Raw genomic sequence first — 21,974 nt, 5'->3', positions numbered from 1 at the left:
TATAACCTACCTGCGGATGGGGTCACCACTTAACCCCTTTTAATTGCTGGTGTATGGTGTTTAATATTCATAAAATCTTCAAGTCATCACACCTAGAATTATCCAGCGTTGATTGCCATAACTCTGCATGCACACACAGGAGGCTGACACAGACATGCAGTCACTGGATCAGTGATTTCTTCCACCTCACATTCAAGACGTGAATAGGCGCACAAGCAATCTCACTGCCCTAGTAAAACTTGATTGAACAGATGCAAAAAAACAACAAAAAAACCCAAAAAACAAAAAGAAGAAATCAATGAAGAGAAGGACCTTTTAATAAGTACAGTTTCTTGACAGATGTTAATTATTTACTCCTTTCAAAAAGACAATAATGCTAAAAGCAGCGTCTGACCCCACGCACAATTCAATAATTTGCAGCATTTTTCTTTCTAGGTTATGGTAAGGGGACAATAAAAAATGCATTGTTGTGTTCAAATGAGAGCCTACGTTTTTGACAGTTCCTCCTCCTCCTCTTCCTTCTCTTCCCTCTCATTTTAACCGCAAACACATTTGAAGCTCTAAGATGGAGTAGGATGGGAGCGATGAATTTTCCCAGCAGTTTGTGAATCAGGCTATTGCTGGAAAAATCCAAAGGTATGAGAAGGCCCTGAGGATGTTCTGCCTGTGTGGACAGTGGGGAGGATGATTCTGGTTTTTTCACGGCAAGAAATATGTCGAATGTGTAATCATACTCAATTAACACTCTTCCCCTCCTCATTTCACACTTGCATGTTTTTTTCATCACAGAAGCCAGCAGGCCCATACACATGCAAACACACGTTTACCTCAGTTTATTAACTCACACTCTCTCAATCTCTGTCTTTTTTTCTCTGTCAGCAGAGGACTATTAGCTCCAGAGAGTGCTGTGGCATTGAGACTCTTATTAATTTTTTTTCATATCAGTAGGTCCACCAAAGGCCAACACCAATGGTTTGTCGTAGCATGATGCGCAACAAATTTAGTTTCGATTGCTGCATCTGCATTCATATGTGGTGACCTCTTTAAATGTTTATGCACAGTAGGCTATTTTGTACTGTCTAAGGTAAAATGGCCCTGTTCCAAAAATAATAGGGATTTCTTGCATCAAAATTAACCATGCGGAAGGATTTTGTTTTGTTTTCCAATATCCACACACATAAATCAGATATATGGTGACCCTGGTGAAATTCAATTCAATTCAATTCAATTCAATTCAATATTATTTATATAACACCAAATCACAACAACAGTTTCCTGTAAGGTAAAGAAGGTAAAGAAAGAAACCTAGAGCAGAACCAGGCTCAGGGAGGGGCGGCCCCCACAGGGAACAACGTAAGAGGGTTTTTTTGTAAGCCTTTTGTGACATTTTTTCTACTTCTACTGTGTTTTATTTATTTATTCCACTGTATCCTTTGTGCTTTTGCAGCATTTTTCTGTTTGCTTGGGTTTTCTTAAGTTGTAATGTGTTTGACCTCTCTTACCCATTCTTTCTTTCCACACAAGTAACGAAGGAAATTCTCTAATATTCTTCTGTCGCCTGCATTTGTTCAGTTCTGGTCTACTATTAGCCAAGAATTTAGAACAGGAGTTAAAAAGTGTTTGTTGACCTACCTTCTTAGGTTAATAAGGGTTTTTTTTTTTTATCTGTATCTACACATATCCAATAAAAATCCTCGAGCAAACTGGGTAAGCCTTGGACTAGAATTAAACTGATGGAAAACCATGACTGAGGATGAATTTGACCAATATTGATGACAAAGTTATTGAAATGAAGTTATTTGCTTAAGTTAAAAAGTATTTACGTCACCGGTTTATGGAGTAACGTCATTTAATCATGAAAAAAAGATGGGTCTAAAAAATCTACAGGAGTTTGTCTATCAGACATATTTGAACAGACTGGTCAGCCATTTAAAAGTTCACATGAAGCTAAAAAGATAGGTCATCTCTCAAAAGCATAATTTTGTCAGACTAGAAAATGTTGAGCTTCAGGCTAGTGCTTTTGCTCTCATGGGACCCAAAATTGCTGGCCTGCCTGCTTGCATTCATAACTAACCTCAACCAGCTGTCTAGTCATAAATAATTCTTTCCTAAATTCACTCTCACTTTGATGCATGCAAACGTTTTCCTAGCAGCCAAACAATTAATGACTCCCCTTTTATTACCGAATTACTGTCAGGACCTTTAATTCCTGATACTTCTTGTGATCACTATGTTGGAAAGAAATGGGGATGTTATTATATCACTAATAAGGTTCTGGGATTATGACACTGGCTACTCCAATAATGAATCAGTTGAAATCTTTCCAGATGGGTGCATCCATTTTCTGCTTGCTTTATTTATGTGTGTTTGGAGTTGCCTTGATCTGTGCAGGCTTTTATTTTGGAAAGTCAACAATTGAATGTGTTTTTTGTCCCCAACAATCGTTTATATATCAACATGGTTAACTCTGAAATATTGTCAGCAGCATTAACTTCAATTTAAGTATATTTTCTTATTTTTACTGCTATGCTAAATAGAGGATCATCTCTTTCATATGGTTATTTGCAGCTTCTTCTTTTTTTTCCCCTTCAGTATTATAATGTTTAACACTACAATTTATCCATGGCTTTGTCTGTAATTGTGCTTGCTGGATGATAAATGGCTCGTGCACTTACCTACTCCTGAATGGAATAATTTTATTGGCATTAAGGGCAGGTCTGATGCGAATGTAATCGTATGCCAGGTTTCTGCGCTGATGAGGTGACTCATTGTGCATACATCATAGTGTTTTCACACATTACATCAGGTTTTCTCAATAGGCAATCAAGATCATTAGAACTGTGAAAGAGATTGCCCTTCATTTTATGTCGCTATGGCATATCTGTGCTAATGTGCAATATGGATTGACTGGCCAGTAGTTCCCTCTATACATATCATGGAACAGAAATAGAAGATCAGGCCAGCATATCACATTGTAATGTGGCCTTTCCACCTATGTGCTTATTCTTAAATTTAAGGGAGTGCCATAAAACCCAACGCAACGCATTTTCTAAAAGGTACATTCTAAAAACAGTAAACAGTCCATCCATCCATACACTCGCCCCTGGCGAGTGGTGGGACACACTCGCCAGGGGCGACAGGTTGCCAGAATCTTTAATTAACCTAACCCCTCTAACTGCATTGCTTTGGGAAGAACCCAGAGTACCTGGAGAGATTCCTGGTGGATTCTAACCTATACAAGCAAACTATACAATCTGTAAAAAAAAATATTTAAAAAAAGTGTGTTGTACATGTTCAGTAAACCTACTTAAAGAATCAAGTAAGTCAGCAGAAGTAACCAAGGTTATTTATGAGGATTGTTGGGGTTCTTTTTCCTTTGATACTCTCTGTAGGTGCTTCAGTAAATGCCCACAAAAGGGCTGAATGATGTCTGCTGGAGCCTTGTCATTCATTCACTTACAAAGGCCAGCATTTCAAAGCTAGGCCTATAAATAAGGTTATTTCAAGATTTATGAAATGATAGATATAATTACAGGTATTCAGTGCATGCTCTACAAACAGAGTATGCAGGAGGCATGACACATGAGGTTTTGTACTATACAAATAAGTACTGAAAGTTGTTTGGACAGTAAAACGATTAACTACCTTCTTTGTGTAGACCTTTAAAAGTGTCTCAAAGCACATTTAGAAAAACCCAGCTAAGTGTGTTAACACCAAGTGAATTCAAATGTACAGCTCGGGGACCAGATCAGGGTTACAATCTTTATTTGGCAAGAGTCTTTATCCAGGTGATTGGTCCAACGAGTCGGACCAGAACAGAACTGGGGATAGACGAATCAAAAAGACAAGCAAACCCTTTATTAATGCCACAAAGAAACACAAGGATAATACCGGGACTGTTGCAACTGTGCAAAGATGAACTTGCAGAGGGAAGGGAAAAGCAAAATTAAATACACTGTAGAGGGAGGTAATACAAGAAACAAATGATAAAAGGGCACCGATGGAAATCACTGAAAATAGTACGAAAAGCCAAGGAAAGCATGAAAACAAGAATAAAAAAAATGGCCCAGGAAGAGAGGTGAAAAATAAGAAGTATAATATGACCCTATGATGATAAACTGTACCCGTGGTTGCCCTGTCAGGGGCACCTGTCTAAGTTATTGCTTATTGCTTTGTTTTTTCTGAATTTTTACCAGTAGATTGTATTATTTTAATATATTCAATTTTGTATGACTTTGTCAGTCAGTTTGTTCAGTTCTATCTATTCTATGTATTTCTATTAATGGAACTTTTTAGTCAGTTAATACTTGGCATGGGTCGTAAATTAAAGCATCACAAATGCTGTACCAGGGGCGTAGGGACAGAAGAAAGTCTCCTTTGCTGCATTCATCATCTGAATGGGCAACTTCTGATAATTTGAATTTATCAAGTGTTGGAGGTTGATATACCTGAGACAGCTGGGGCATGCCCTGCTTATGCAACACATGAAAAGAACAGCTGATACTGCTCCGCTGTCACAATGCTCCACCTGCTGATGCGACTGCCCAATGCTTGGCTGGAAAATCCACTTGCGAAACCGTTGCTCCCCCCGTCACATTCCATAGCACAAGGCAAATGCTGTGCTCTAAGTGCCTGCTGTGTGTATTTAGCTTTAGTTCTTTCCAGTCCCCATCCAATAATAGTAGAGTGTTTAGCGTGCATTGCCAGCAATAAGTTAGACTTGTTCCCAGTGGCTGCTGGTCCCTGTTGGGCTGCCCTTTGTCACTGACTTTGTTCATCATATTTCTAAGTACAGCAAAGTATGGAGGTTGAGCTGCAGCAGGTTTGGTGGTCTCAGGATCTGGTCTCTGCTTTTCTCTGATGGTGTGGTTCTGTTGACCTCCAGCTTTCACTAGGGCAGTCAGTTGCTGCCCCAAGCAAGGGCGTAGATTTGGCATGGACAGAAGGGACATGTCCCCACCAATATCCAGCGATTATTGAATTGTCCCCACCAATAATTTGATCTCTTCGAGTAAAGAAAAATAAAACAGACAGAAAGAAAAAAAAACGATCTGTGAACATCTCATTCACCCAGCGGTGCAGAAAGAGTTACATTACGTTCTCTACTGGAGTCCTACCTCATGTGACAAATATGGCCAATGTGATTGGCTGTGCCTTTCAGGGAGCTCTGTTTAGTTTTAGCAGCGGGAATCCTGCGCTGCGAGGACCTGCAAGGAGGAGAGGAGGATGGCAGCACAAAGGAAGAACCTGGATATAGGAAAGTATTTTTCAAAGAAACCTGTAAGTCACTTAAAGTCAAGTTCACTCATAAAATGTGTCCGTCATAATAACGTGACAGGCTATGCTAGGCTTTGGCCCACATCAGTCTAAAATTGTATGTAACCATAAATAACGTGTTTTGGAAACTAACTGCACAACAGGCAGCACTATTAGTTATCTCAGTCTCCCAGAGTAGCATTTCTAATTTTGATTGAAAGTGTCAGAGAAAACGGCAGCCTCGAGCAAGCCAGGATATTAGTTTACAGAGGCTGTTAAAATTATATGTCTAATTTTTGAGACAAAATATCATGAGGTAGTCATGATTTTGCAAATATTCCACCTTGTAGTGCAGTTTGCACAAATTATTTTTAAAATGCACTCACCCTACAAACGTTACTGATAAGTCAAGATCTGCACACATTGATAGAAACTCTGAAGCAGCGACCCATTTTATTCTTATTGTCATGTTTGTCCTATTTGTCAGGTGACAGAAGAACCAACACAAAGCTCAGAGAGTAATGGTGATACAAGGTCACAGGTGAAACTGGATGATGACCTGGTGGTTCATTACTGTATTTGAAGCACATGTGTGACTGTATGTATTTGGAATGTCTCACTGTTATTTATCAGGTGACAGAGGCAGCTCTGCCATGTTGTAGCTCAGACAGAGGTGAAGAGGTAGGGTCACAGGTGACTGAATGATGATTTGGTGCTGTAGATTAACTAGTATTTATTATCATGACAATTGAGATTAAACAATGCTGCTGTATGCCATGTCCACCCGGAGAGACTGGACAGTATAGGTGTAAAACAAATATGCCAGCAGTTGATCTCAGTTAACGAGAGGAGAAGGCATGTGTTTGGCTCCTTCACATAGTGGGCATTGAGTTGTTGTGTGGGACACCAGTAGTCCATGTCTGTTGCTGTAACAGTAGTTCATGTTTAGAATAAAAAATCTCAGCTCACTGACTTGATCGGGGCAACAGTGCACCTAAAATGTTGCATAATTTTGCTGAGAGATCTTTTACTTTGTGGTAATCTTAGATGACAAAAACCACCAGGTCATTCAGTGTTCCCTTAGTGTTAATGTATCAGAGATGTTGGTGTACTATAACTGCAGTAATATTGTTAAGTCCTTAAAGTCATATTCTTTTATTGTCATGACTGTATTTGAAACTATTTTTATTTTTTTATGATGATTTATATGGAATATGGCTGAAGTAAACTAAAGCCTAAAATACTTAGTCATTTGTTTAATAGTAATTTAACATTATATAATTCACATATAAAACTATGAATTGTAATTTTAAATGGTTTAAAAGCATGTAGAATAGCATATGTAGGCAAGTATATTTCTCCTTTTTTTATCAAGAAGCAAAGACAAAAAGGGGGGAAAAAAAAGAAACAGGGCAGGGTTGGGTGGTTGAATCAACCGTCCCCACCAATGCCAAAACCAAATCTACGCCCTTGGCCCCAAGTGTAGGTGTTTGAGCATCTCGAGGTCTTGTTACCACTTAGGTGGTTTGGACAGGCGATGTTTTTTGAGCATGTAAATGAGGCCTATTGGCAGATCCAGGATACGCCGGAGTGATTACACGTCCGGATGGCTTCGTTGTGCGTTTAGTTTTATTATTTTTGTAATTGAGTCAAATGGCCAATTATAGTTTCATCATCTAAGTATGATACAAATGAGGTTTACTTGAACTTACCAAAAACTGACCCCAGAGTCAAAGGATGGTGAATAAGCTTTTAAGTCATAAACATGGATTACAATGTAACAATGTAATCTTGAGGTTACATCAATACTGATAATGCTTTGAGAAGAAATAAACCATGTTAGTGATATTATTCTGCTATTATATGCTTTTCTTAGAGTACCGAGCAAGCTCAGTCAATAGTCCATGTATGTTAAATGTTGGCAGAATGAGAGTTTATAAACTTGTGAATGCTTTCTTTTACATTTTACACTACCTTGTCTAATTCATGTGTTTGTTGTTTGGGGGTCTACTTTGTCTTGCATTTGTAATTAGTTGAGTAAGGAAAAAAAATAACATAGAGCTTAAGCTGCACTTAGAAATCTGTGTCCCTCTCAGTCGTGTTCCTATTATAGTGGATTAAAGAGGCTTAAATGCCATTCAAATGTCTGTTAAATAAAACATGCAGTAGGAAAAGTTTAGCACTGTCACATTAGCTGTCTCAGTTTGAACCCCTGCTCCGGCCACCTTTCTGGCACTTATGACCTTTGGCTGATGCCTACATGCCTTGACAAACTCTGACACACACCCAGCAGTTCAGATTGCGGGATTGTTTACCAGACGTGGTATCTCAGCTGACTGGCCTCACGACTCGAGAGCTGCAAGTGTGTTTCCATGGTAACCATGTATAGTATTGAGAAGAGCAGCAAAGAGAGTGGAAGAGAAGCAGAGAGAGAGAGAGAATGAAGCAAACCCTGGGAACCGTAATGCCTTTTTATAATTATCCTTATTTTGTCTGTTATTCCAGCTGTGTGTTAAACATGATGCAGGATTGTTGTTTGCGGCATAAAATAATAAATAAATAAAAGAATAGGCTACAATTAATTTGTTAAAAAAGCATTTGCAGTAACTGAATTAGTGAGTTCCAGCTGAAGCTGGAGCATAAAATAAAAGCTTTGGGAATGAATGCCTAAAAACTGCAGGAAACATGACATACTGAGTTTTAGGAGCTACAGAAATTTAGAAAAAATAAAAATTGGAACACCTGTCTAATGTCACAGTAATCAATATTTAAGCAGTTAGGTGCATTTGCAAAATGTGGAACTAACTTATCTTACATTTATGACAGTTATATTGTCTTAAAACCTTGTAAAGCATAGTAGTGTGCCATTTTGATATAATTCGCAGTGACTGATTAGGCCGCTAACCGAATCTGAATTCTCCTAGGATGATCTCTGAGCTCCAATATTTTTAGTAACATAAAGAAAAAAAAACCCTATTTGTATTTCTCAGTTGTGGTGCAGGCTTGTGGAAAAACTGTCATAATTAATATTACATTAATTCAGTGTTTATCACACAGAAATGTTTATGCAGAGGGAAGAGGGGTTTAGAGTGTGAATGCTGGCCGTGTCATCAGTGGCCTCATGCCTGGACAGAGATGAGGGCAGCATCACTAGATTCAAATGGGATCCAATCAGCAGTCAAGCAGACAGAACGCAGAGTTCCAGCTGATCCTGACTGACACTATGCATCATTAAACAGGAATCAGAAACAGGCATTTGAATGCATAAATTTTCAAAGATATTGTTACACAAGAGCATGCAAACAACATCACGCCAACAATTTTAAATATCAGCAGGCAAAATAGATATTTTTTTCTCTACACATATTCATGTGTTGCCCCAAATATGATGCTCATCCAACCACCTTGTATGTCTGTGTAAATATTTGTGGATAGTTTAAATTGATAAATTATACACAAAAGGCCTGAAACCTAAACACTAAACTTGGCATACAAAGAAATTAGCACAGCTCACCTTCTGTTTCCCTGCTGTAACTCTACTCCTCACTGTTTATTTTCAGTATAAGTACAATGCAGGTTAATACTCAATACCAGCAGACAATCATAGCCATCAAACTAGGCACACATATATGCACGTGCACACTCACACAAACAGATAGATAGTAACTTGGTAACGGATGGTAACATCTAGTGGCAGTTGACAAAACTGCATCACTCAGTGTGTCACATGATCAGTATGTAGCTTTCAGTAACTGATACAGTCGACTGGAGACTTTAGAGAAAACACTGGTAGCAGCAGTGTTATTAACTGTTAACCCCTTCATGTCAAACACCAGCAACCTGTTTATGGTTAGTGTTAGGGTTAAGTTAACAGCCATTACTTTATTTAAGAGAATTAAGCTATGTAAGGTAGACTTTCAAAATATCATCACCACTACTTTGCTTTGACTAACAGATGGTGTCAGAATGGCACAGAGACTTGTTTTTTTCTCCTTTATCTTAATTTATATTAATAATATCATTATCATATAACATGGACTACTAGAGATATCATCACTATATTTTTATACCATTTTAAATACATGCTTCAGAAGGAAATGTTGGATTGATCTGAGTCAGGAAGCACAAAAGCTGCAATCTCATAATGTGGTTAAACACTGCAGCCTTCAGGAAGACATTTGTATTGCATATGCATTACAGTAAACTTGATGATATCTGTGTACTGTAAAAGTTTTAGTCTACAAGTGCAGGTTATAATCAGATATTAGATGTCCTGGGATCCCAGATTATCCAAGAGTGAATCCTGAGTGTTGTAATTTACCACAAAAGTAAGGTATGTTGTTCTAAATTTCCAATGCAAGGAGTATCATCAGCACTTTATTTTTTCCAATTATGATAAAAGGCAAATAGCAACGAATGCAATCATCTACAATAAATGTGAATCCCAAATAAATAACTGACGTTCTGGGTAACATAACCCTAATGTTATGAATTAATGATTATTCTCCCTAAAGAAAGGAAGCACTAATGATGAACCAAGGATGTGATACCTTATCTATCCTAAGGAAACTGAGGGGTAGTAAAAGTTACTTTCTTTCAGGGTTTTGTTACATGCACGTTCTGATAAATGACAGACAATACAGCAAACCATATTAAACACGATTTATCCCTGCACTCCTTTTATTTCTTTTTTTTATGTCTTAATTCAAGTTTAATAGTTTGTTTCTGTCCTGTGAGTGATTTTTCTGAAATAGTGTGCAAGCTAAATGCCGATGTAAATCAGAAAGTATGCTTGGCTTTGTATATACCTCGAATTTGTCTTGTAAAGTGTAAGCCACGTCAAAGTGTCTCATATGCCACGTAAATAAAATGCAAATAACACAAGAAAGAATAAACTGAGAAGCACATGTTTTTATTTGTAGAAGGTTTTGTTTTTTCAAGCCTGACTCTCTGAGGGTGTGAGTAGCAACATGTTTGCGAAAGCTCCCAGACCCAAGCAAATTAGGTACAGAGATGGTCTGTTTAGTCAGTGAGTGAGAAAATCAGTATGGCTGTCAGACTTATGGTATTCTACTGTTACGTTAGCTACATTTCAAATCTATACAGCATAATAATAATAATAATAATAACAGGCCTAACTGATGGCGTTAACATGACATGTACTGTTGTAATATAGCACAGCTAGTACAGTAACATACAGCTAATAAAACTTAAACACACCTAGAAATAATTGCTTGTGAAAGAGCATTACTTTAGCAGTCACTGCATTCACGTTTAATTAAAAATATATTTTTCTTAAGCAGTTAAAATAGCAAGCTAGGGCCCTAAAAGACACAGTGATATAGATCAATATGCAGCTATACGGGATAAAGTACAGTTAACTTTCTAGACACAATAAAATGAAATTTAGAAAAAGCACAGATAATAACTCGATACAGATAGCGTCGTCTGTTTTAGCGTTGCTCACTTCATTAGGATTAGTGGTCCTTCTTCCCTTCATTGTTTTGGTTCTCAGGCTTGTCGAAGTCTTCGGTGACCGAACCCACATCTTTTTCCTGAAATACATTGATTTATTAGAAACAGCTGGGCTAAGAGGTGCACTGACTGAGATTTAAAGTGACAGGACTCGATATTTCTAAGACTGCTCGGGATAGTGCTGAGTTTTTCACAAGACTTACCTCAGCCGCCTCTTTTCCAATAGAGCATGTCAACCATTTAATGTATTCCTCTCGCACCTGGTAAAGACAGTTTCAGTACAGTATAATAGTTTAGCTCCATACTCAAAGAGTCCATGTAAAGCTTTACAACCATAATCATTGTTACACTGTGAACATTGTACATCTTAAAATTTGTAAAACACAGTAAAGGAGAAACCAGCAAAGGTCATTTTTTTAGCTAATAACCACAAACTTACTTCATGCTCCCTTCATTGTGTTACTATTGGCCTAGTGTGAGCATTTAAATGAGACGTTGTGAAAGAGCAAAATTTAATAAGAGCATAGCTCAAGCTAAGGTCTACCTCCTTGTTTAGCAGACAGTGTACGATGTACAGGAAAGTCCCCTGCTGGGAGTTGAGAATGATGAAGAGGACCTGGAAGAAAAGGTTTGTCTGGTACAGGCCCAGAATCCATGTACAGCCCAGTATGACAAACTGTGCCACGATTTTGAAAACAATCAACCTGAAAAACAAAGAGTACAATATATATTTTTAAAAAACTATTTGTGTTTACATTCAGCAGAGTTGAGAAAAGCTGTCCTTTTTTTCTGTTTCATCTGATTTCAGCTCATTTATCCAAAGCCATTCTTCACCTTAACCTTACAATGAGTTCCACTATAAAGACATGTACGTAAGTCACAAATTGTGCATTAGCACTTACATGCAGGTGCCACTTTCATTGTCACCTTAGTGAAAACAGTACATGTTCAAACCTGGTGTCTTTGGATTGAGAAACATCACTCTTCATGTTGGCCAAAGTGGGTCTCAGACTCCAGAGAGTAGCAAGGAACAATAACCAGTTGATCTTTAAAAAACAAACAAACAACAATATTTGCTAGGTGTAGAAAGTAAAAAGAAGCCTGCCACAGGCTTAATAATACAGACTTTTAATTATAGAAAAAAGTGTTTTCGAAAAAGTACTACTGTTAGCATGAGATGGGGTTAAAGGTGACATCAACTCATGCTAAAGAAACTGCTCATGAGTAAGTGTGCAAATAAACTTGCTATTGCTTTTTCTTTTCTACAAACATTTATTCAAAGCCTTTAAAACTACAATTCAGTGTCATCCTCATCTTCTTTAGAGTTGAATCACATGTCCCTTACAAAATGTGTAAGGGGGGTGGGGGGGTGGCGGGGGTATTGCTTCTGTTGCATTACAATTAGTTGTTAATCCAACATGGCACGGCAGTGCTTTAAAAATAATCTTATACCCAATCCTACATTTCATGGGCCAAATACAAAACATTTGTCCAACAGAGGTTAGATGTCCAAGGGCTAACATGACAGCTAACTACAGTCATGTCTCTAAATAAGGATTTTAAATACTCAATACGCAGTTGCAAATACTCAATGTACTCACTGCTAGGACAGCAACAATAGGTCCTGTTAAAGCCCAGTTGAAATTTCGCTTTGTAGAGAGAAAGCATCTGCAAAAGAATCACGTAAACAAGTAAATACACAATCAAGGAAACCTGTTCTAGAAAAATATTGATCATATGGGAAAATATGAAAATAAGTATGTGTTACGCACACATTTGAGGAGGTAACACCATATCCATCAGAGTAAATTAGTGCAGAAACACCCACTATTACAAATGGAACACCATAGCCAACAAGGTAGAGAATTGGCCTGGGGAGGCCATCTCGTCGGATGACTTGCACCTTGGAGAGCCTCCGTACCAACAAGTGGAGCTGTAGTGCCTCCAGCAACATCCACACAAAACTGGCAACAATTAAAAAGTGGAGAAGTCCTGCCATGACAGTGCAGGCCAGCTGTAGAGACAGATAAATGAATTTAAACTCAAAGCTTTATGGATAATTGGAACACAAAAGAGAATCCTTTGATAATTCTTGTAGTTTAGCCACATTGTACCTTATTATCAGTGTATTTGTCATTCCACAACAAGAGCAGTTGTGAAAAAAACAGGTTGAGGCAGAGGTGGAGACGGGCGGTGTTGTTAATTTTGGGATTCCAGCTGCACAGAAGGAAGGTAAGGATGGCCAAAGCCAAAAAGAAAAGTCCAATAATCACACATACCCGGTTCAGCCACTCTAAAAAAGGATTCGATGGTGTAGGCTGAAAATGAGACATATGTAGATTGTGATTAAAATGACCTTACTGCATATTTTTCTTAGTATATCACTGCAAGTAACTATTCAAGTCCCTTCACAGTTGGCTTTGGGACAAACCCCTCACAATCCTTTAGCTCCCAGCCACATAGACTTACCAGATCACAAGTACTTCTGGAAAGACTGTCATAAACTGGCTAAATCAACCTGTACCAAGCATTTATACACTAGCTAAGGAGATTGTTTGTGGCCAAGGGAGGTTCCACAAAGTACAGTATTCAATTTCTAAATTTTCTTATAACAGATTTTGGGTTTGCAAGAATTTTTCCCTACGTATTGCCATTCTGAGTCACTGAGTGTTCGCTAATAGAAAAAAAAGGAGTTATTTTATCAAATTAAATTACTTCTACAACACAATGAAGTGAAGAAAAGAATAAGTGTGTGCATCCACCACTCAAAATCTGTCTGGATTTTAATATTTATTTAACCATAACAAATTAGTTCATCAAAAAAGAAGAAGAAAAAATTATATACCTCCCCAATCTGCATGATGAGAGCAAATGTAGAAAGGTGAGAACAGCTGCAGATTGTATAGTTTTCATTAGAGAATGCAATCCAGCAGCCTTCCTCTGACCAGCTCATAGACTTTCCTTCTACAGTTTCTGTGGTTTTCCAGTAAACACAACTGACTGTTCCTGTTTCTGGTATTTCCTGAAAAAACAAAGTGTACATGGGCAAGAAACATTAAAAGTCTGTATCCCTCTGTGTTAATAGATGTAGAGTCGAGATTCTGCAGCTGTACCTTCCTATGGTAGATAGTAAAGTTGACAGGCTCTGTGAGGTTAGTGTTATTAACTGGTATTACGGCTGTGATAACATCTGAACACATCTCTGTCTTTTTCTCTGTTTGGAAATACTGATGACTGAGAAGACTCTCCATCCCATTCAGTGTCATAAAAGCAGCTGTTGCAGATCCTGGAGTTTTCGCATCAGAAAAGAAATTAAAAACCATTAATTAAATAAAAACAGTTTGGATTTGTCAGTATATTTAATTTTTAAAATACTCTCTCACCATTGTTAGCATGAGCTATAGCCTGCAAGTTGAAGTCCATGGTATTTCCATTAGCAGAGAGGGAGGTATTCCAGTTATCCTTACTCCCTGGACCAATGGCCAGCAGGCTCAGATCTTACAAACAGATAACAATCAGTCAATTCAAAACAGTAATTTTAAATATAGTCAAGCTACAAAATATTAGAATTTAACTTACCCACTGTTGAAGAGTGCACTTCCTTTTTGGTTTGGTTTTCGGTAGGTGGAGTCATTGCAACAACGATATACTCTGAAAGGTCAAGAATTGCGTTGCCCATCGCCCCATCTCCTTCACTACTCACCTTGCTTTCTGTGGCTCGTGGTCCAACACCGGACACGGCCTGCAAAAATGTAAATCATTTTAATCAGTGAAACACATAAATGTAAATACAGACATGGAATATGGTATGTTTTCTTTGGCTGGACATTAAGTACCATAGATGCAGCAAAGCTGTTGGCTACGGTCTGCAAACACATTATGAAGAAAAGAGAGAAGATGTTAGATAAAATGTACTGTGGTATACTCAGTACATCACATAACATATTATTTTTAGTTACAAAACATGTCTGAATATAAAACAAAGCACACTCTGCCTTAGTCTTGTCATAAGCATCACTTTTGAACTACATACCGCTTCTGGTATGAAGGCACCTGTATTGTTTGTCAGGTCATCTTGCATATTGCTGATGAACGATATTTCTTTTGTCTGACCCTGCATTGAATGTGCAGTATTAGTATTCATTTATTACAAAGCACTGTCTGGTAATTGTCATGGTTTCATTTCCTGTTGCTTTATTAGAATGGAGCTAAACATTGGTTTAAACATTGTTATGCATTGGTGACAAAATAAGGCACCTTTAAAAGGTAAATATTTCAATGGGTCTCACCTCTTTAACTGGAACTTTATTTAGAGCATCTTCAACGCCTGTCAGTAAATTAAAAATGTCAACATCAACTGTCCTTTAACCAAATAAATAACCTTAAAACAATTCAAAATGATGGTTGAAATTGACTCACTTTGACAATATGTGACATTCAATATCCAGGCAACGATTCCAGTTGTAGGGAACAATCCATCGGGGCAGGAACAGTAAAAAGTACCCGGTACATTAGTGCACACAGTCATTTCACCACATATACCGGGTGTCTCAGTGCATTCGTCAATATCTGCAGTAGAGACAGCAAATACACACACACACACACACAAGGCAATCTGTTTTTATTGATCATTTGATCAAAATGCTGCATTTAATCATATTTGAGCTGCTATATGTCAAAACACCAAACAAGAGCGCAAACCTCTGCATGGGTTATCATAGCTGGCTATAAAGGCTGGGTTGTTAATCCGATAACCAGGGATACAGGTGCACAAGTAAGATCCAATTGTATTTGAGCAGTTACAATCTGGTCCGCAGATGTCTATACATGTACTACACACTGGTAGGGTACACTCATTAATATCTGTTGAAGTACATGAGTTAAAAAAAATATGTTATCAACAAAAGAAGCCATATATTCTTTTCTGAGAAACAAAAATTACATCAGCAGATGCCTGGACGTGTTTCTATGACAACGATAAACACATATTTGGAGGACTCTTGGCTAGTCTATCCGATTAGGTAATAATGGAAAAGAGTTAGTATTACTATTCTGTTAGTTTAAACTCTAACAAGGACAGGTTGTGCAGCTAAATTGTGCTAGCAATTCCAAATCTGGATAGTATGTTTTCATGTTTTATCCACCGATAAAAGATTAAATATGATCTCTGCATAGCTTCCACATTGTGTGACAATGTTTTTCATAATTCATTTTTAAAAAGTCTGTATTATTTTAGCCAAGCCATGATATTGCCAGTGCTTCATTGAACACTTTGATAATTCATATCCTTCTGACACTAAAACAGCAATGACCCTGTGATTTAATGTATTTTGTCAGCCTAGGCCTTTCTTTACTCAGTATAACAATCTTGTGACATTGTAGTGGTCACAATAAATACTTTTGAAATAGCAGGGAAACACACAGAGACAAAGAGAGAGAGCAAACACAAGTGACTTCAAATGTAAATAAAACAATTTTCACATACCAGTGCAGACGTTGGTCTCATTGGGTTGGTTAGTTTTATCCATTGGTTCAAAACCAACCTTACAGCTACAGGAGTAATTTCCAGGCAGGTTTTGGCAGATAGAATATGGACCACATATTGTTGAGTTGTAACACTCATCAATATCTGAAGTTAGAAAATTACAGCTAGTTAGTTACTTATTTGTTGATTCTTCTCACACTGGATTTTAAAGTGAGTAAAAGTACAAACCACTCTTTCACACAAACTAATACAACTCTTAATATACTATGCATACAAATATTCTGTAGTCACACTCAGTAATTAACAGTAATATGAACAGTCCAATGTAGTTCACTTTATAGAATATTGTAACATGCAATACAGACCTTGGCAAACAGGGGACATGCTATAATCAGCCCTAAAGCCTTTAGAGCAGTTGCACACAAAACTTCCTATGTTGTTGTAGCAGGTCCCGTATGGCCCACAGACACCACTAAGACATTCATCAATATCTACACAAAGAACAATTAAAAAGTGAATATGAAACAAACTAAACTGAATTATTTCTGTGTTTGTTTGTTTGTTTGTTTGTTTGTTTGTTTGATTTGTACCTTCACAGCCGGGGGACAGTTTACTTTTTAATATTGGCGTCGGCATTTGAAATCCTGTCCAACAGTTACAACTGTATGACCCAACTGTATTGAAACAGTTGGTATTACGACCACAAATTCCTTTAGTCCTTGTGCACTCATCGATATCTGGTAAGATGATACACAATCAGCAAATTGCAAACTTTAAAAACATATTAGTCCAGATGATGCACTTGCTTCTGAGTGTCTGTTTAATCCAATGAGCATATAAATAACTGTTTTTACAGTCACTGGTATAAACATTATAGGTCTAGATTACTTTAATTATGTATTATTTTCATATTAATCATAATATCAAAAAATATCATTATTGCTGTTTTGAAAATAACATCTTGTTTTTAATGCACTATAATTTCTTACCAATACAGCCATATGAATTTGAAGTAGCCAGGTAGTCTGGAGGCATTTCATATCCATCATTGCAAGTGCATCCCCCATCTGTGCAATTACCCAATGATCCACAAGACGTTGCAGTACACTCACTATGATCTAAATAGATATAAAATCATGGTACATGTTCATATTATAAATAATATAACACTTATAGTATTTCTAATAAATAATGCATTGTATATTTTATAAATTAGGATAAATAATAATATGATATATATTTGTATTAAAAAACATTTCCATGAATGCAGCATGTATTGCTCATAACATTAATGAGTATGGTAACTAAAGCAATCTTGGTGACACAATAACAGGTATGTTACTTGCTTGTGCAAAGCACCAAACAGTTCGTAGCTGGCAAGTTGTTTCACATCTTTACTAGTTTTCCAAATACTGAGGCCTAATCAAATAAAGTTTAGTGCAGCCAAAGAATACATTTGTTTTAATGTAATATTTGATTTTTGTGTTTTATTCTGTCTAACTTGTTTGGGTTTTTTATTGTTATTCCACTATTATTTTTGTTTTTTAAATATTTCTTTTATAAGAATATTGTGTAACTGCGTCTCAGTGGCAAGCTGCATATTACTTTGTCAATGTAGTTTACTCCCAGACTCTTTTAGGTTGTATCCATCACAAATATCTGCAAGTAACTACCGAATATTATTAGTCATGCTATCTACTTTAATCACTGTTACATTTTCTTTTACAAAATTATATGTGAGGAAAATCATCAACACAAGGCATAAACTCACAACACAAAGATAATCAGTAAATATAATGAAAAGAGAAACTATCAAAAGGGGAGAAAATGTTGGTCCTAAAAAAAGATTTCAACTCCAGTGTATTAACACATTGTTTGGATGATTGATTGATTTACATTCAAAACTGGTTCAACTAGCTAGAGATTTGACCTCAGTTAATAAACATGTTTAAAAATATGTTTTAACTGTATTTGACAATAACACTACTCATGAAAATTGAGAAAACACAGTTTTTAATATTAGAAGCTAATGTTCTGGCATGCCCAGTAGGCAGGTCAGTTAACAATGCATTGATTTTTTTTTAAGATGTAAAAATGTGCTTTTAAAAATGTGAAGTAATGAAAGAAGATTTTTAATTTAACTGACTAGTGTTAGGAGAAGAAATAATGAACCCAGGAACTACATAAGCAGTCTGAATCAATCCAACACTTCTTCGTTTTTGAGCACATTTGTTACGCTTAAATTTTTTTGGATCATCAAACAAATAAATAAAAGTGAAAACGTATTTTAATACAGATAAATACAAAATAATATTTTGAAATGATCAGTTAATTTATTAAGAAAAAAAAGTCATCCAAACCAACCTGGCCCTGTTTGAAGTATTTCCTCCCTTTATTGAGTCATGAATTCACAGGTAGTAACAGTTAACCGTATCTTTTGGAAAGCTAAGTTCAATTTCATTAGCCATGCCCAGATTATTCTAGTGTAAAACTAACACAGCATTCATAAAATGTGATCCTAGTTTGAGTCAAATATGGTGGTATTAGTGTGGTGGTCTGGGGCTGCTTTGCAGCTTCAGGGTGGCTTGCTGTAATTAATAAAACCATGAATTGTGCTCTAGACCAGAAAGTTTTGAAGGAGAATATTTGACCATCGTTTTGTGCTGTTCAAGCTCACTTGAGTTGCAGCTGGACAATAATCCAAAAAACACCACCAAAACCACCTCTGAATGGCTCAAACAATACCAAAACGAATGGAGTGGCCGAATCAAAGTCCAGAATCAGACTGAGAACCTTTCGGTGACCTAAACAGGTTTTGGCTGAAAACAATGTGGCTGAATTAAAACCTCCAGTTCTTGCTGCCAAAGGGGGCAAAACCAGTTATTATGTTTAGGGGGCATTTACTTTTTCACACATGGACATGCTGGTTTGGACAGCATTTTTCCTTAATAAATGAAATCATCAATTAAAAAACATATTTTGTATATATTTGGTTTAAGAGCTGACTGGGAAAAACAAGTAGACCTATCAAAGCACTGCAGAAATATTTTATTTAAAGTCATTAATATAATATTTAACTTTTTTCCGTATATAATTATTTACTAAAATTATGAAATCATAATAATGTTATCAATATTGAATTGTATTATTTCTTACATATTTTTTTAAATGTGATTTTCACCATCTATCTAAAATTACAATTTTCAATTTTAGTAACTTAATTTTCAAATTCAAATTAACAGCACTTACATAAATTAAATGAAGAAGTCCACATGAGCTAGTTTGATATCTTCAGGTGATAAATTCGGAAGTAGTCTCACATCATTTGAAAGAATACAGTTCACTTACCCAGAAAAAGACGCGGTTTATTATGACACATGAAGTTTGCAAATTTGCTGATCATTTCTGACTTTGAAATTTGCACTGTAAGATTTGCACATCATGCTATAATGTCTTTTAAACTGTGTTTGGTACGCACAGAAAATAATGCAAATTCAATGACAATGTCATTCTACCAGAACATGTATCTGTTATCCGTGTCAGCTTCATCCAGAGGACGTGTTGCAGTTTGTTTGTTTTTTGAAATAAACAGCAATACCTTTCTATTACTTTAAGTATAGAAAATAGAAAATTGTTGTTACAATATTTTTATATTAAATTAAAATATCTTCACAAAGTAATTAACTTATTAATTTACTATTTAAATTCTTCTCCAACAAAGATATTAATACATTTCATTTAATATAAGTTAACATAGGTTTCACATTTCAAAGTGAGTTTTAAAGAATCTTGAGCATGTCTTGAATAATGTAGGTGACTGTAATGTAAGGTGACTGTTACTGTTACTCAAAAAAACAAAAAAACAACTAATACATTAGATGATACTTTTCCTAGTAGTAATGCACCACATTACTTGATTACTCACTAAAAAAAAATCATTTATTTGTAAAACACCAGGTCACTACCAAAATGTTAATATGTGAATGCTTTTCAGATGCAGTTTGGGCTTACATAATTATTATTATTGTAATTATTATTATTATAAAAACATTTTGCATTATTTTTTCTATCAAATATCACTAATGGCATTTCTGGTGTTACATTAAGTTTAAAATGTTTCTTAATTGTCTAAATGAGAATTGATCTTTTGAAACTTCAACTTTTGGGTGTTTTTTTATAGTTTGTTTTAGTCATAATACAGTGAATGTAACACTTGCTTGTAAGATGTTGCCTGTAAAATACAAATGTAAACACATCGTGTAAATTTCACACAATTCTTTAAACCAATAAAACTTCAAATTTAAATTATACACAAAAAAAATGTCTCTACTCACAAGTTACATATACCATGTTGGGAGCAGGGAGGGGATCCACTGGTTTATATACATAGAATCCTCCTGGACAGAGCGCCACACTCAGTGAAAAACTCATTTTATTACACCCTTGTGCAGTCCCATTCGTCGGATACAGAGACAAATTAGTTGGTAAGGGAAATGGTATAAAAATGGGGACAAGTGTAGCACTAGTTTGGACTGTTACACATGATGTAACAACTGTGTCTCCACCGATCCCTGTAAAGCGCAACCATTTGTCAAGAAAATTTGTATCATTTTGGGAAAAGCCAGTAGAAGTGGTAGATGCAAAAAAGGCTCGGTTCCGCCATGGTTCATTTATCGCAGTGTATCCGTCACAAGAACCTGCAAATAACAAGCAAGCATTGGTATCATAGTAGTTATTTGACAAATTTTTGGAGGATTTGCTGTGGTTTTTTTTTGTTTGTTTGTTTGTTTTTTTAGTATTTACTGTAGCAGAAAATCTTACATACCAGGGGGAAAATCACAAGAGACAGGTATGATAAATAAACCTATCAAAAAGAAAAATACTGGTGAATGAACTAGTTTTCAGTGCTTTAAAAGGTGATTTTTCAACAGCTAAAAACCAAAAACTAAAACTTTTGCAATTAAAGTATTGTAAACATTGACTTAAATTTACACATATCTTTATGAAATGCTACTTGAAGTAGTCAGTAATAGTAACTGTTTAGAATTTACCATTATTTGAATAGACATATGTCTCTTTGAATCCAGAATCTAAACTAAAATTTGTTCCATCTTAATAATCTAGTTTTCTCATTAAAATTAGCACTGACATCAATTTAATACCTTCAGTTCCAAAAAGTTTATTTTCTCTGTCAAATTCACTTACCCAGAAAAAGTGACAAGACACAATCCATAGTGACAAGTCAAGTCAAGTCTCCAGATCTGTTCTGAATGTTCACATTGTAAAACATGAACAACACCCAAATATTGCTTTTAAAAGCATTATGTGAATGCAAAAAGCAATGCAAATTCACCAACTTGTGTTGACTATGTTAAGGACCTAGGAAAGATACACACAATGTGACATGCAGGACTTTTATGTCTTTTTCATGTTAAACAAAAAAAACCTGTCAGATTTGTGAAGCATTTATTCTTTTCTTTAGTTCCTTTCTCAGATCTCAAAGACAATGAACACAGTTATACTTAAAATTCCCAATACTGTTAAAATCTGGACCAAATCAATTTAGAGACTAAGGACTTTTAAAATACACTTCAAAATTTATCAAATAGCTATTTTATTTGTGAAATTAAAAAACAGGGGCTGTCCTGCTTGTCATTCTTTTTCTCTAGTCCATCTCGTATTTCTGATCTATTGAATATTTGTCCTTTCACACAAAAAAAACATTTCAAGCTTTCAGTCAAAACCTGCATCAGAGCTC

The 21,974-nt window shown here is 36.1% G+C and overlaps 1 protein-coding gene across 1 annotated transcript; it reads right to left on the bottom strand.

Annotated features, from left to right (window-relative positions):
- Window positions 1–10,147: 10,147 nt before the first annotated feature.
- LOC102080167 (adhesion G protein-coupled receptor E1) lies at window positions 10,148–21,482 on the bottom strand. The gene is made up of 23 exons (XM_005457781.3): window positions 21,422–21,482; window positions 21,042–21,080; window positions 20,551–20,913; window positions 17,206–17,334; window positions 16,807–16,953; window positions 16,582–16,707; window positions 16,217–16,360; window positions 15,433–15,594; window positions 15,151–15,300; window positions 15,021–15,058; window positions 14,765–14,845; window positions 14,568–14,597; window positions 14,311–14,473; window positions 14,115–14,228; window positions 13,845–14,017; window positions 13,577–13,753; window positions 12,846–13,049; window positions 12,504–12,745; window positions 12,333–12,399; window positions 11,686–11,777; window positions 11,276–11,435; window positions 10,935–10,991; window positions 10,148–10,811 (listed from the first exon to the last, which is right to left on the bottom strand). The coding sequence occupies exons 1-23, from the start codon at window positions 21,447–21,449 to the stop codon at window positions 10,734–10,736; spliced, it is 2,964 nt and encodes a 987-aa protein (XP_005457838.1). The 5' UTR covers window positions 21,450–21,482; the 3' UTR covers window positions 10,148–10,733.
- Window positions 21,483–21,974: the final 492 nt, after the last annotated feature.

Source organism: Oreochromis niloticus, linkage group LG4, assembly GCF_001858045.2.
Source record: "Oreochromis niloticus isolate F11D_XX linkage group LG4, O_niloticus_UMD_NMBU, whole genome shotgun sequence".
Taxonomy (NCBI): domain Eukaryota; kingdom Metazoa; phylum Chordata; class Actinopteri; order Cichliformes; family Cichlidae; genus Oreochromis; species Oreochromis niloticus.
This window is presented reverse-complemented; position numbering and strand designations above follow the sequence as displayed.